The sequence below is a fragment of the Nanorana parkeri genome, unplaced genomic scaffold (genome assembly GCF_000935625.1).
Source record: "Nanorana parkeri isolate BGI_ZX_2015 unplaced genomic scaffold, ASM93562v1 scaffold1665, whole genome shotgun sequence".
Classification (NCBI taxonomy): domain Eukaryota; kingdom Metazoa; phylum Chordata; class Amphibia; order Anura; family Dicroglossidae; genus Nanorana; species Nanorana parkeri.
Genome location: NW_017307933.1, coordinates 179,370 through 195,601, shown reverse-complemented (window position 1 = coordinate 195,601; position 16,232 = coordinate 179,370). Strand labels below are relative to the sequence as shown.

Below are 16,232 nucleotides of genomic sequence, written 5' to 3'. Positions count from 1 at the left end.
TTTTTTTGTTTTTTTTTTTTTTTTTTTTTTTCTTTTTCTTTATTTTTTTTTTTTTTTTTTTCCTTTGGGGGGGGGGGGGGCTTCGGGGAAATATTAGGGGTCTGAGGAGAGTTGAGATGTCTGCAGTAGAAAGAAAGCTACGTTCACACCTAGCGTTTTGTTGCGCTTTTTCTGCCCTAGAAAAGAAACGCCCAAAACAAAATCCCATTCATTTCTATGGCCATGTTCACATCTGGGCATTTTGTCGCTTGTAGCAAAACGCCCGTTGCTGGAAAAAGTACGTGAGCTTCCTTTTGGCAGATAGAGCCCTCATTCACACCTGAGCGAAATCGAATATGCACGTTTGCAGCGCGTTTTGTGTAGCACGTTTTGCGAATTTTCTTGCACAAGGCACAACTTAATGTATGCACATGAAACGTGCGTAGAAATCAACGAAAACACTGGCGCCTAGGTGTGAATCCAGCTTAAATCAAAATCAAAATACACTGGTAGAAGTTTGTCCATTTTTTAATGTACCAGCTGAAATTCGCGCAGTGTGTGGGGCTGTCGGCTCCCTTTCATTCCTCGATCAGCTGATCGAAGGAGCTGGCTGCAAAATTTTCGATCGATCAGAGCGGGCAGCCAATGAGCTGCCCGCTCTGATCGGGTATTCTGTCAGAATACAATGCACACAGCGGGATTCCTCGATCTGTTTGTGCTGATGGAGGAATTGGGTCAATTTTTTTTCGTTCAGCCCACGGGTTGAAAGAAAAAAATTGATAGGTGTATGGCCAGCCTTGGACTTCTGTTTTTATCACATCACATCTACTACATGATACTATCATCCGTATCAGTCTGGCACTGCAGTGCGCACAACACATACTGTATATGCCATTGTACAGAAGTGGGTTTTCTGCTGTGTTTGCAGCATGTGTTTGTGTCCACAGCATTCCTGCAGCTGGATTCATAGGTGGCTACAGACAGTTGATGCTGTTGAGCCTGACAGGCTGACTGCAGTCACAGCTGTCCACTGGTGTTTGAATGTAAGCACACGTGGAGCAATTAACTCTGGAGCGATTACTTGCAGGACGGATGTTTGCCCTCCCCGGACGCAAGCTGTTTTCCTGCCAGTGCTTTGTGCAAGCTCAGCAACCACAACTAACTGCTAGTGATATGCAGAGACTTGGTGTGAACCCAGTTTGCCCAAGCCCTCTGAAAACTGTGACTGAAACCTCTCTCCATTCCAATCACTTGCAGCCCCAGCACAGTTTAGCCTGTTAGACACGCTTACATAAAGACACACGTTTTCTTAAGCAGACTGAAATGCATTGTGGTGAGTGAACTGTGCAAAACTCTTGTGTTATGCATTTCCAGGCATTTCCATCGAAGCCGATGCGGCCAAACGTGCTGTAATCTGTCAAAAAAAAAAAAGCTCATGTACTGTTTCTAGCGTTTGACGTTTTACAGCTTGCGACAAAACTCTCATGTGTGAACAGGAACCATTAAAATGAATGGGATTACTTGTGTTGAAAGTTTTGTTGCGCTTAGTGTTGAGTATCAAAACGCCTAAGTGTGAACAGGGACTGTAATATTCAAATCTCAATGGACTCTACTGCAAGAATTTCCACTTTTTTTTAAAATATGGATACATTGAGGGGAAGATATCAAAACTGGAGCAGACAGAATGTAGAGCAGCTGTACATGGCAATCAATTAGCTTCCTTCTTTCATTTTCAAATTTTAACCAAACTATAGGGAAGAAAAGCTGATTGGTTACTAACACAAACTGCTCCAGAATCTGACTGCTCCGGTTTTGATAAATTCCCCCCTCCCCCAATGTGGGTAATTTATAAACACTAGAGCAGTTGCCCACGTCAACCAATCAGCTTTTCCATTTCATTTTTAAAGCTTAAAGGAGAACTATGAGGTGAGTGTAGCTGACTCAGCCTCATAGTTCGAGCCGACGTGGACGTCGGCTCAATAGATCGGGAAGTGAGCAAACACATACCGTCGCTCGCTCACTTCTCGATCCTGTCCCTGCAGAGAGCCGTGACTGTCACGGCTCCCTGCAGGGATTCCCCCCTCCCCTGTCCGATCCACTGAATGGCGGAACGGACGGGGCGGGTACAGCTTGCTTTGCCTCTAGATAGGCAGAGCCAGCTGTCAATCACGCAGCTGGGTGGATCCAGACAGTAATGTCAGGATCCGTCCCGGCTGCGGCAGTCTCAGTATACCGCGAGCTGTAGCTTTGGGTCACGGGAGGACGCTAGTTTGTGTCCTCCCGTGACCCCGGGGAGAACTATGCGGAAAAGCACTGATCCCATAGTTCTCCTTTAACTGAACAAACTAAAGAGATAAGCTGATTGGTTGCCATGGGCCCCTGCTCCAGATTGTCTGCACCAGTTTTTGCGAATTCCCCCCCATTGTCTGATGAGTTAGCTTTGTGAACCAAGCCCTACATCAAATAAAGACTCAGCAGTCCTTTCCACACAGAGAACTGTTGACACACTCCTTTAATACAAAGAGCTATCCGGTTCCAATTTTTTAATAGCTGCTGGGAGCTCAGCCTAATATTCCCGAGACAGCAGGACTGAATAAAAAAAAAAGAATAACAGTTCTTCGCGGTGCATACTGGGAAGTGTAGTTCGCAGCTGATCGTCACGTGTCACGAGGAGGCCCGTGATTGGCTAGAGAGCTGACACGTGGTGGGAGAGGTCGGAAATCCACATTGCAGAAAGAGATCAAGACAGGCAGGATGGCTCTAAGATTGTTTATAACAACGGTGACCGGTTCACGGGAGGTGAGGCGGGAGCGGGCGCTTTGCATGGCTGTCATTTGTCACTGATGCGCGTGCATGTTAAATATGCTGCAAATTGTCTTGTTGGGAGTTGTCAGTGCGCGGATGCTGCAGGTCGTGTTGCAACATCGTATCAGCTGTATAATATTTCGGTAGCGCGCATCTTAATGGTTCATTCTATTGTAGCCATCTGATCTCAGTCATCCATAGCAATGTAACACCTGCCACCAATCACTATTGATTTTGCTGATGCTGGTGACATGTCATATTGATTGATTGATACTAGCATCATTGCTCATATGCAGTGTACTTTGTCCTATTGACTTTTCCTGCATTTTCATCCTGTGTACCAAGAATTGTGAAATACCCTAATTACGACACTGCAGGCTTCTGACTTATGAATCGCAGTAATTGCATGCTTGGGGCCCCTGACACCACATGCATTAGACTGAGCTGGGCATATTGCGCTGAGCAAAGTTTTATCATAAAACCGGAGCAGACAAAATCAATTGGCAACCGATCAGCTTCTCTCTTCCTTTTTCAAAGCTTAACTGAACACATTAAAGATAGAAGCTGATTGGTAGCTATGGTCAACTGCTCCAGATTCTGTCTGCTCAGTTTTTATGAATTTTCCTCCCCCTGTTCTATGAAAGTTTGTGACTACGTTCGAATGTGTGACCGGTAACGTAATCCCGCCCAGTTTTTCAGCGGTGGAATGTGTGACCACCAATAGGGGAAGCATTCCAATGCTTCGTCAGCTGTTTCAGGGCAGATCGGCATCGCAGATCGTATGTGCAAGAGAACCGATGTGCAGGAGAACTGATCGGTCCTGAAATGTCATTTCTATCTGATTTTGTGAGTAGAGTGGAATGTGAGATCGCACTCCCAAAGTCGAATAGAAGTGACATTTCAGGATCAATCAGTTGTTCCAGGGCAGATTAGTTCTCCTGCACATACCATCTGCGATGCCAGTCTGCCCTGGAACAGCTGAGAAAGCATTGGAATGCTTGACCTATTGGCGGTCACAAATTCCACCACCGAAAAGCTGGGCGTGATTACGTTAAAATGTGAGACCACGTGACCGGGCACACATTCCAACATAGTCACAAACTTTGATAGAACACCCCCAAATCGCCATGTTTACTATGAAGTCAGTCCACATCAGTGCGTTTATAATTTGTCTGCACTAAAAAAAAATTACTTTCAGTTCAGGGTTTTGGGACTAGAGATGATCCTGGACTTGGCCTGGTTTGCCCTGGCTCTCCCAAAATGTGACCGCCAATCCCCCCACCTGACCCACTCAGTAGAGGCAGTTGCAGCGGGAGTATTCCCGTCCCTTTGTGACATATACCTGTAGGGCGGGAAAAGCTCCTCTCCGCAGCAGATTGGGTTGTGGTGCAGTACAGCATATCGCAACGTGCTGTGGTGAATAGAACAGACTGAAATATCATACCGCATTGTGCTAAAATTAGCGCATTGCGTCAGTTTCCTTAAGCACGCAAGGTTGTGGGGTAGTGCAAGCTGATGGTGTGGACAAAGCCTAAGGGATCTGTTCATAATTGTTTTCATACAACTGTCACCCAAGATTCCCTCAATTTTCCAGTTCACTCCAATTCGAAAAATGTGGGAATCCCTTTTTGTATTGAGAATCCCCAACCCTCTTCGTCTGTAATCACTTTAGTGTTTGCTGCATTGTCCGTTTTCTTCCTAATATTTTTCCTTCCTCTTTTTCTGTCCGCCCTCTGCAGCCATAACGGCGACATCCTCATTTAGTATTTGCTCTGTCTTATTTTCCTCATGCACTTCCTTTTCTACTCTCCTCTCTTATCTATGGCTACATTCACACTTGCCACTTGCATTATTGTCCTCCTATATACAGAGGAAAATCTGTCAGGCTAGATAATGTGTTTATGCTTCTAGATGCTTTAAATGACACTCGTTGTCATTCATATGTGTTTACATGTATCTGGTTCCAAATCCTAGCATCAAACCGTGTTTACAAGCGTTTCGTTGTGTTTACAAGTTCAGCTCTATTCCTAGATGCACCTGACTGACGCATCTAATTGCACATAGTGTGAATGTAGCCTAAAGCCATTTTTTATTTTTACTTTTGGATAGAGTGGTGAGGGGTTAGAATCTTTCTAAAGTTTGTATTGCTGTCTGTGTCCTGTTGGGGAGGGCTCATTCACACAGGCAGCGAAAACACTGTTGATCTGCATTTTTTCCAACGCCTACCTAAACCTTTAAATAGTGGCTGCAGAGGCTTGTACATATGCCGTTGCCATGTGGTAGACAGCATGTCGAGTTTGGCAGGTGGAGGCACTTGCCAATCACGACCATTTTAATGAATGGGATCACACTGCATTGGTATTGCAATACAAAATTCCTTCTGAGAAAAAAAAAAACCCGGCATTCAGGAGACGGCAGTATTGGAGCTCAGCAAAGCTGGCCCCCCTCCAATCGGCACAAAAAAAACTCCAGTGTGTTTCTTTAGTGCTACGCTTGTGCTGTAAAAATGTACATTTGACTGCCCCCCCAAGCAGTGGAACGCCAGGGTCCAGTCGCAACTGCGACTCTGGTAGTTCCACCACTTGGGGGTGCCCGGACAGGAGGAAGAGGACCCTGTTAACCGCCTCAGCTCCCAGCAAGCAGCAGGCCAACCCTCCGCAGCTCCTTCCTGTGGCGGTGGGGGGTTGGGGGGGGCCTTCATGGTTTCTTGCATCGGGGCCAAAACTTTCTAGTTACTCGTCTGCGGGTGACCTTTTAATAAATAGTTACCAACTCGAAAATGAGATAGAATGGAAACTTAAACGGGGCACTATCCATCCAGCCCGGTTTCATGTCTGTTTGCTGTTGTAGGGGGGTTGGGTGATGTAAATAAAAAAAATAAAAATAATTGCTATTATCTTAAAAATAAAAGCAGCACAAATGTTAATTTTTATGGCACAAAACAGCACAAATGTAACGCTAAGGAAACACACTGGGGTTTTTACTTGTGCCGATTGTAGGGGGGCCAGCTTTGCTGAGCTCAGTATTGGGATACATAATATGTGTGTTGAGCGCACGCTATTGCACCGTACATGGCATTGCATACTAGACTTTCTGGTGTGTTGCATTGATCTTGATTCTTAATGGTGCCAGGTGTGTCTTGTGTTGCCGTTCAGTGAGAAAAAGTAATGCACGCATTATTTTGCTCACGCAATGCAACACATTGTTGCACGGCGCTGTAACAAACACCTGGCACCATTGAGTGCATTGAGAATCAATATCAACGCAGCAGTGGCAATGCACTAGTATGCAGTGCCATGCCCTAGCAATGGATCCAGTGTGCTTAGCATGATGTTATAATGTGAACAGGCCCTAAATCTTTCATTTGGAGACATCTGTTCTGGAAACTGTCCAAGGGCCCATTTACACCAGCACTGTTTACTTTTTGTTGTTTTTTTTTTTTTTTTAGAACATAATAAAAATGTCACAAGGAACATGTCATTAAGTTCTACAGGCATGCGAGGCAGTTGTACTGCGTCACATCCTGCTGCGCTGAATAAAGTACAGCACGCAGTACTTTTTTTTTCCGAGCCCACCATCACAACAAGTTGGTGTGAACTGCGCCCATCCATGACAAGGCAAATTGCCTTCTCTTGCTTTGGGGCCGTGCTGGAAAAATCAGACCGCGCAGCCCCATCTGGTGGGAATGGACCCTATCGGTAACTTCCCTCATTTTGTAGAGATTCTTTTCACTTTCTGTTGAGTCTCTGGGACAAGAAGTGAGGGGAAATCTCCCCAACTGGGCACAGACAGCTGAATATAAACTGACAGGGATCAAATCCTTCCATAAAAGGAGAAATGTTAGTTTTGTATACACTTTAAGCCAACTTTCCCAGTAGAAAAGTGATGATTTGTATTTGGCGAACTTCTAATACCCAAATATTTGATTCACTTGAATGTTTGATGGCAGATCTGCAGAGAATGATGGTATTCAGAAACCTAGACAATGGTAATCCTACATTTTATAGGAGTCTCTGCAGTTGTCCAGTTCGCTTGGGTTGCTAATCAGCTTGGATACCTCCCAATAGTATTACCGCAGCATACTTCCAGTAAATATGATTATTCTTTTTATTACTATCTAGACAAAGTCTCAGCAGAGTGAAATGACAAGGATTTTAGACTCTTGTGGCCACCCCTATGAAGTAGTGGATATAGCTGTGGACAACAGTTTCCGAACAGAAATGAGAGAGAAGTCTGGCAACCCCAACGCTCTTCCTCCTCAGTTGTTCCTGGGTGACAAATACCTTGGGGTAAGAGTTGTGATATTTCTTTTACTTTTTAGTTTGAAATTCTGAGTTCACATATTTTTTTTATGTTGAAGCAGGCTAGGCTTAGAAATTTTAAAATAGACAATCTAGCTTTGCGAATTTAGCCAGAAGCGACTGGAATAGTAATAAACTTCACCAATGTATGGAAGTCAGAGAACATGTGTGATATTTCACTGCTGACATGCATGCAGGTCTGGTCTACACTTTATAACGAATTTGGTTATATTCAAATTCTGGCCCAATCACTGAGCATTCACTGGCAGCTTCTATAGTTTATAATGGACTGCTGCCAATTCCGTGATCTTTGAATTGTCTGAAAGCTTACTATAGCCATTAGATACAAAGTGGCACCTGCAGAATACTGTGCTTATTAGGGCTGTAACGAATGATTATTTTCATACCAATATCGATTAGTTGGCTGATAATTTGTTTGATTAATCGGATAAAATAATTTAAATAAATACAATCCCTAATTTAAATTAAAATACACAAATGCAGTGTTTACAAACAAAGTTTACTTCAGAATAAAACTGAATGCACAATTTTTTGCAATCAAACTCCACTGAACCGCACAGCATTGATGTACCGTGCGTTCCAGGGTGGGCGCTCACACTGTGGGTGGGAGGCGCGTTTGGGGTGCCATTGAAATGAATGTCACTGCAACGCACCACCTGCAGCAGAATTTGTCAGGCAAAAAACGAAAATGACTTTTTTCCCACTTCTTTTTTTTTTTAAATAATTGTATTGCAAGCACATGGGGCTTGAATAGCTTCAGCCAGGAAATGGCGGGCAATATGCTGAAGACGGCAGCTGAATGTAAATGCAGCAGATAGTGGGCTGGTGCTATAGCCAGCCTGCTATTGGCCATTTCAAATTGCAATAGCAGGCTGGCTAGTGCACCCACCCACTGCTTGCTGTGCCCTCCCAGCGTGGAGGAGAGAGATAGGGGATTCAACCAACTGATCGATAATGAGAATAGTTGTCAACTATTCTTATTATCAATTAACGATTAGTTGGTTGCAGCCCTAGTGCTTATGATGCCCATGAACCCAAAAACAATAGTTGCAGAATGGCTTCCTGAAAGCAGCATAAGGGTGGGAGATGGGTAAACGTTTTAGTGTTACTGTAAATCAGGGGTAGGCAACCTCGCCGCTCCAGCTGTGCGGAAACTACAAATCCTATCATGCTTCTAGGAGTCATGTGACTCTGTGGCTGTCAGGAGTCTTGCAGTGCCTCATGGGACTTGTAGTTGCAACACAGCTGGAGTGCCCAGGTTGCCTAGCCCTGCTTTAAAAAATAGGGGCAATGTGCACTTATGCTTTCTGCCCCTAACAGATCCCACCCTCCACAGATGCAAACTTGCCAAAATCTGACACCTGCGGCCTCTTTTGTTAACATGCCGCACTGGAGTCCTCCCTCTGCTGGCTACTTTAGAGCTCTCTGGTTTTAAATGGGGTTTGCCTCCTTGGGTCTCCTGGCCAGGAGACTCGGGTAGACAGACCTCATGGAAGACTATAGGGATCTACTTTGCAGGGACAGCCAAGAAAGTGAGCACGTCAGTGTGGGATGTAAACCAACACAGGAGGCCCTGGGAGCAGGATCTCAGTAAGTATACATCTGTGGGGGGTAGGGTGGGTTCTGTTAGGTCAGGAGAGGGCGGGCAGTGTCTGAAAGTCCCCTCATTCTTTACTGTGATCAATGTGACCTTCATGCTGTTACATTCATCTGATGTTTGATATGGAAATTCTACAAAGTGTTTACTAGAAAGAAAGGCAAAGTGGAACTTGTCCAGAGAAACAGAATATCTTGCAGAGCAGGAATTTGTAGTTTAAAAAAAGCCTGGATTTTTGAAGTAAATAAATATGTTGAAATAACTTTTGCTGAAAACAACGATTATTCATCTGATCTGATTCATTTTTGGAGTTACTTCATGAATTAATTAGTGAATTGCAATGCGCATAGCAGCATTGCGAAAAACCATTATTTTACCTATCAACCTAAAGCTTGTAAAATGGAGTGATAAAAACATGTTGATTCACTTGGCAGTTACAGCACATGATTGCATTGAAGGGCATTGGCACACCTTAATTTTCATGGGGAGTGATATCTACCGCCTACACGCCACCTCTGCCAATTTTCAGTTTGCCATGTGTAAGCAGATTAAACTGGCATGCAATCTTATCTAGCAGCCTTGGTAAATAAATCTTACCTTTACTGAAAAAAAAGCACAATGATGGTTCATAAAACATGAGTCAAAGGTATCGTATTATTAGTATTTACAAGTTAAAAACTGAATGCCAGACGAGCAGCTAAATATACAGTTGAAATACAGTATGTTTATAACAGCTGTTCTGCCTGCAAGAGCATTCCTAATTCTGAGCAGCCAGTTTTTAGATCTAGGCACCCTGTCAGACAGCACAGCCAGGTCAGCCAGTAGAAAGAAAAATCTCAGTCGGTAATGGAGGGACAATGTCATTCTGTCCAGGCATGCTGAATACAGACATAGACTGTGCATCATATTTCTGAATTTGATGTTTTCACAGCGGCTGTCTATGGATTGTTCGACATGAGAGATGGAGTAATGAAGAGCTTTCAACAGCTTCTATGCACAGACACTGTTAAATGGGATAGCATCAGGAATGGCATTGGTCAACTTTAACCCCACTGAAGAAACTACCGTGTTTCCCCGAAAATAAGACATTATTTCTCAGATTCAGTACAGGAAGGAACCCACATGGCCGCTTTTTCCTTATGTCTTATTTACTTTTTTTCCCAGGACAGAGTAAAAAAATAGACCCCTGCCTACCCTACTTAGGGGGATATCTGAAACTCTACAATCTTCAGCAGAATAGGTATAGAAGGAAAATCTGGCAGTGGGAACAGCTGTCAAGTTTGAGATTTCCCCTACATTTTGGAGGTTTCTTTTCTTCCCTCGGTTGTGCCCCTTGGAGAGGAAGTGAAGAAACATCTCCCCAATAGGGGCACAGTCATGTGATCCTAACTTTTTTGAGTAGTTCTATATCCCAAATTGAGGACGTGGGAATGTTTTTACGATCTATGTTAGTGAGACGTAGAGAAATCATATTTGTGTGCACACATTCTTGGCATTCCTTTTACACCATGTCAATTGAACTGTGTTGATCCTCATAGATCAATGCAGGCTTGTTGCAAGGCCATATAGAAAACTGTTGTTTTTTATCATGTGTCCAGTTCATACCATACAATGGGGTTGCAGTGCGCTGCATAGAAAGATAGGTTAACAGATTTTGATCTAGCACCTCATGTGCACTATATGTTGCAGTACTGATAAACATCACAAGAGAGATAAATAAGCCAATTAGTGACTCAGCCCATAACACTGCAAATATAGCTCTGAAAATAATTTTCAGGCTAACCTCAGATGTCAGAAAGATAGCCTTCTCATCAAGCACACATTGATATCATGCAGATTCATCACACTTGATGGCTGCAAGCTGCCCAAGTGACCACAAACTAACATTTTCACACCCATGCTTCACAGTTTGTATTAGGTTTTTCTCCTGAAATGCTGCCTCCGGTTTGCAGTAAGCATGTCTACTGTTACTGTGGTCAAACAGCTATTTTTGATTAATCAGTCCAACAATGTTCCAGAAGGCCTGGTCTTTGCTTATATGTTTCATGGCAAGCTGTAGTCTTGCTCTAATGTTCTCTTTGTTAGCAAAAGCTTTTTTTGTTTCCTGGCACACTTCCCATGCAGGCTAAATTGCTCCAATCTTTTCTAATTGTAGATGCATTAAATTTTACAGCAACTGTAGTGAGAGTGACCTGCAGATCCCGCAATCAAAATTTGAGGTTTTTGGAGATTTCTTTAGCATCAAATGGTCAGCCCTTGGGCTGGAATGATTTGGATGGCCGGCTCCGGACAAATTAGCAGTAGTTTGCAGGCTACTTATAGATTATTTGTCTTACAGTGTAAAGATTCATTTATTAGAATCTGGTGATCTATTCAAATACTTTCCAGACCTATATATGTACATTGTGTAGGGGCAGTACGTTACAATGCAATGCTTACTGTTTTTTTTTTTTTTAATCAAAGTGTCACAAAATTAAATTCCATGCACTCCAGCATGTTGAACACACTGTGGTGCGATATGGGCTGCGGTGAGTTGCTCTGCATATAGATGCAGATATGGTGTATTTTCTTGATCACTGACACATCTATACTTGTCTGCTTGCTCCATCCTTCCCACTTTATCTAGCAATTCTCAGAACAGCAGCAATGATGGCACGCACATTGAAATGTTATGCAGTGTTCATAGTGGTCAGTGTCAGCAGATGCTAAACAAAGCTAAGAGGGAATTTCTAGTGTATTTGTAGTAAGCTGATATTTTAAGCTATTGCCGGGTTTACCTTCTTTTTATGTGACTTCCACATTTTTATAAGCGTGCTCCTCCTTATTTTTAATTGTATTAAATATAGAGATTTTTAGATTAACCTCTAGAGGGAGCTTTGTCTCATTCAACTTTAGTAGTTAACTGTTAAGATAGGTTATGAATGCCTATGGGTCTGGGAAGAGATTTAAAAATATTGCGAAATTACTTTACTTTAAATCAATCATTCCTCTGTGGGGAAATAAAAAAATCTACATTAACAAAGTATGTATGGAAGGTGTGCCAGCAAAAATGTTTGTACCTACCGTAAAATCTGTTTCTTGGAGTTCATTAAGGGTCACAGGAGTTATATATTCTGAAACTGGGTTATAATGCTGCCTTTAGGAGGAATTGGACACTGGCAAACAAAAAGCCATTGGCCAGCCAGGCATAACCCCTCCTACTCCTAGCATGCTTAAGTTCTAGATCTCAAAAATAGAGGAGAGGGACATTTGTTCATCAAGGGACACAGAAGTTGGATACTCTGAGACTATTGGGGCATCCGGAAGCCGTCCAATGGAGGAGTGAGTTACAGCAAGAAAATACTCATAGAAAGTACACATAACAAAATAGTAAAACTGGGGGCATCCTGCATCTTGGGGTGCTGCCTGAAGGATCATACGCCCGAAGTTGGCATCAGATGAGGCCTGAACACCCACCTAGTAAAACATGGAGAATGTATGAACAGATAACCAGGTTGCAGCCTTGCAAATCTGGAAAACTGCCTTCTGTCAAAGAGCCCAAAAAGCAATCAGACTTTGTAAAGTGGCCAGGAAAGGGTGGAACCTTGTCCTTAAAGGAGAACTATGAGGAGTGCTTTTCACTCACCTCATAGTTCTAGCCGACCTGTGACAATGAGACTGTCACAGGTCGGCTCAGTAGATCGGGAGGTGAGCGAACACATACCGGCGTTCGCTCACCTCTCGATCCTGTCACAGCTCTCTGCCGTGACAGGGGAGGGGCTGGATTCCCCCCGCTCCGATCCGCCAGTGCTGACTGGCGGAAAGGACGGGGGAGGGGGTGGGTACAGCTGGCTCTGCCTCTAGATAGGCAGAGCCAGCTGTCACTCACGCAACTGGGCGGATCCCGGTGCAATTGTCGGGATCCGCTTCAGCTGCGGCGTCTCAGTATACCGCGAACAGCAGCTCGCGGTATACTGTGGCATCTCAGTATACCGCGAGCTGTAGCTCGCGGTATACTGAGCTTAGGGTGACGGGAGGACGCTAGTTTGTGTCCTCCCGTTACCCTAAGGAGAACTATGGGGAAAAGCCTTAAACCCATAGTTCTCCTTTAAGACCATAGGCTTCTACAATCTGTCTGAGCTACTGACCATCAGGTATGATGAAAACGGGGTCGTTTTTTCTAATGGAACCAGTAGCTGAGAGGTAAGCTCTCGCAGCATGAACTACATCCAGTCAGTGATGAGAAATTTCTTTCTGGTGCACTGAAGCTGGACATAGAGACATAAGAACAATGTTCTGGTTAGGTGAAAGTCCAAAACCACCTTGGGAAGAAAACCAGCTCTAGACTTTAAAACAACCATATCCCTGTGTAAGACCAAAAAGTGTACTATACAGGTTATGGCTGTCGGCTCAGATGTACTACTCGCCGTGGTGATAGCAAGAAGAAATGCAACTTTGTAAATGAGAGAGTGGAAAGGGGAATATGCCTAATGGATTCAAAAGGTGGTCTTTGAAGTGCCAATAAAACCATATTTAAATCCTACAGAGTCCCAGGAGGTTGTACAGGAGGGACCATGTAAACTGCATAATGTTGATCAGAAGATGATATTTCTCCCACAACCATGTCCCCAGAACCGATAAAGATCATTTATTAAGTAATGGGCTGTTCCCAGCATGACCTTGCCTATTGAGGATGCATCAAAGAGTACTGATGAGTAAAACTGATTGATCAGCAAGCCTGATCAAATGGATACTGATCAGTAAAATCTTTTGGAGGAGTAAATAAATTACCAGGATTTGTCCTGTCTCCATACAGAACAGGTTCGAGTTAGGAGTTTATCAGAAAGGTTTTGACCTTTCGGGGACCCCAAGCTAAGAACAGCACTAATATCGGCCACAAGCTCTCACCACCAATATGAACTGATATAGTATCTTAAGGTTTTGGAGCTATATTGGCTGATTGGGGGCTATTAAGGAACAAACTCATCCAGAACAGATTTGAGACTTTGTTTTTATCCCATAGTGCATCTGCTGTAAAAGGCTCAGAGGCCACTACAACTGTGGGAATATCGCATAAAGATCCTGGAGGAGAGGGCTTAGAAGTACAGAGCACACAGGGAGGTAGTGTGCTAGCAGTCATCCTGGAAGGGCTCTGATGTCACTCCTGTACACACTCTGAGCCATGGTGGCAGTTGAAGTGGCAGAATCATTGCCCCTTTTTGGTGGTGCCACCACTACACCCCACAGGAACTGTTACCTTGACTTAGGGCCTGATGACACAGTTCTTTTATTGGTGTTAGTGAACAGGAAATCTATTCTGTGCTGAAAATATTGTTTTTCACTGTACTGCCATTTTAAATGTATTCATCCCTGAATGATGCCTAGCTTTTTTTCTTATATAATAGTGATATTAAAACCATTTTACCTGATCAGTCTTACAAGTTACAGTATATTTAGTGTCTTTTGGGTATACTTCCTCTCTCTTCTCGTTTTGTCATTGCTTTAATAGTATAGTGTCACAATACTGTTTTATCCCTTCTCCAATTGGTTGTTCTTGGCAGCCCTTTAGAAGAATATGTTGGTGTGATCATATGACTGCACTACAACTTCTCCCATCTGTCTCCTCAATCATGTTTTTCACAGTATAGTTGTGCGATTAAATGCCAGCATCACTTCTCCATCCAACATCTTGTAAGGTTTGGACAGTTTATCGCTTCCCCTCTCCTCCTCTCCCACACTTTCAGCTGCAAAGAAGAAACCAATGTTTCTAGTTTCTATTGAAATCTCACAACTTTACAGGATATTGTATTAGTTATCACAAATGTTCAAACCGCTATCTAAATACTGCACAAATGAATGCATTTGACTGCCATAAGCCAAGGTTGATAGACGTGAGAATATTTTTACAAATGTAGTCTGATTCTGATTACATGGATCTACATCACCGCTGGATTGCCATAACCTATGGATGGAACTTGATTTTCTATGTCTCGACCTGTGTTTCCTGTTGTTCTGTGTGTGACCACGCTTTGTGTTTTTTTGTGTGTAAATTTAATAAAAAATTATTGAAAGAAAGAGCTACATCACCGAAAAGTGATCTTTCAGCGGTATGTATCTTTCAGCGGTATCTGTATGGAGATTTTTATGTTGGGTTCTCCCTTCCTTAGTTTCTGGATCTGTTTCCATTCACATTGGAGTTTTGGTATTCCTACCCACCTTGGTTTTTTCCCCCCCAATCCTGTTAAGTGGGTGGTACCTGAAAGCTGAGACAGATGTGCAGGATTGGTAACTCGAAGCATCAAAAACAGTTTTTAGAGATATAATGCTAAAATCTACCAGTTATTAGTAATGGGTGAATTCTGTTGACTTGTACATTTGTCGGGATCTTAGTAGTGGTCCAGGTCAGTCATTTTCAGTGCAAATATCTCCGTGCAGTGCTGATGTGGGATGTTCCACAATACCAGAGCTCCCATGTCTCACAGCTGGTCCATAGTCATGATGACCTCAAACTTAAATCCAATTTATATATTTTTTTTAAATGTAAAAAGATTTCTCAAATGTTTTGTCAAAACTGCAAATTGTCTTCTGTGTTGTTTCTGTTTTACTTATATGCAGAACCTGTTTCTGTTTTCTTTTTAAATTGCAGGGATTTCAAGAGTTGATGGCTGCAGTGGAAGATGGTGATTTGGAGAAATTCCTAGGACAAAACTAGGACTTTATATCTGCAGTAAAGGTGGAATCAATATCGGCAACCATTCTATACTTCCAGCGCGCTTGCTTCCAACACGCCTTACAAGCATTCCTTAGTATTCGGTGGTCTACTTCAATAGCATAGCTTTTTTTTTTTATATATACATGCATACTTTTTGTTAGTTTTTATTACAATCACTTCTAGTCATTCCAGTTTTGAAAAAAAAAAAGACATTCCTAAATTGACCACCATTCCCAAAGTAGCGCAGATAAACTGGAAATTAAGAGACCATTGACTGCCTTCCAATGTTACAAAACCCCCTTATTTCTGCTGGCAGCTAAGTGGTTACCTATCCCATTCATATCCTGACTGTGAATTCAACTTGTATATTTCCTGCCAAAGAGGAAGCAAGTCTTCCAGACTATTAATAAATTTGTTTCACATCATGAAAGTTCTTGTCATTTGTATGTTGTTGTTTTTTTAAGATTCGGAGGGTAAATTGGGATCTAGTGTTCATACAACATATGGCACACAAGGCTGTCATTGCACTTTTTTGTTTATGAAAAATATAATTTGCCTGTTTTATAAAGCTTCTCTGGCCAGTGTGTGTACTCATTTTCTTTTAAGTCGGGGTAAAATAAGTAGGTGGTATCCGATCTTTAGATAATTGTACTAATACATAATTTCCACGTTTTGTTTTGCTAATAACGTTTTAAACTTTACATTTTTTCCATTTTTAACTTTTAAAAAAAATGTAATTTCCATTTATTTTACTATTTTTACTTTATCGCCTTTTTTTTTTTTTACATTTTTATTTAGTTACATTTTTAATTAGTTATTTTTTATTAACTATTTTTTT

The 16,232-nt window shown here is 42.5% G+C and overlaps 1 protein-coding gene across 1 annotated transcript; it reads left to right on the top strand.

Moving 5' to 3' along the window:
- The first annotated feature begins 2,671 nt into the window (after positions 1–2,671).
- Positions 2,672–15,428, top strand: SH3BGRL3 (SH3 domain binding glutamate rich protein like 3). Its single transcript, XM_018571072.1, has 3 exons — positions 2,672–2,778; positions 6,906–7,073; positions 15,329–15,428. Exons 1-3 carry the CDS (start codon positions 2,734–2,736, stop codon positions 15,392–15,394), a joined length of 279 nt encoding a protein of 92 aa, XP_018426574.1. The 5' UTR covers positions 2,672–2,733; the 3' UTR covers positions 15,395–15,428.
- Positions 15,429–16,232: the final 804 nt, after the last annotated feature.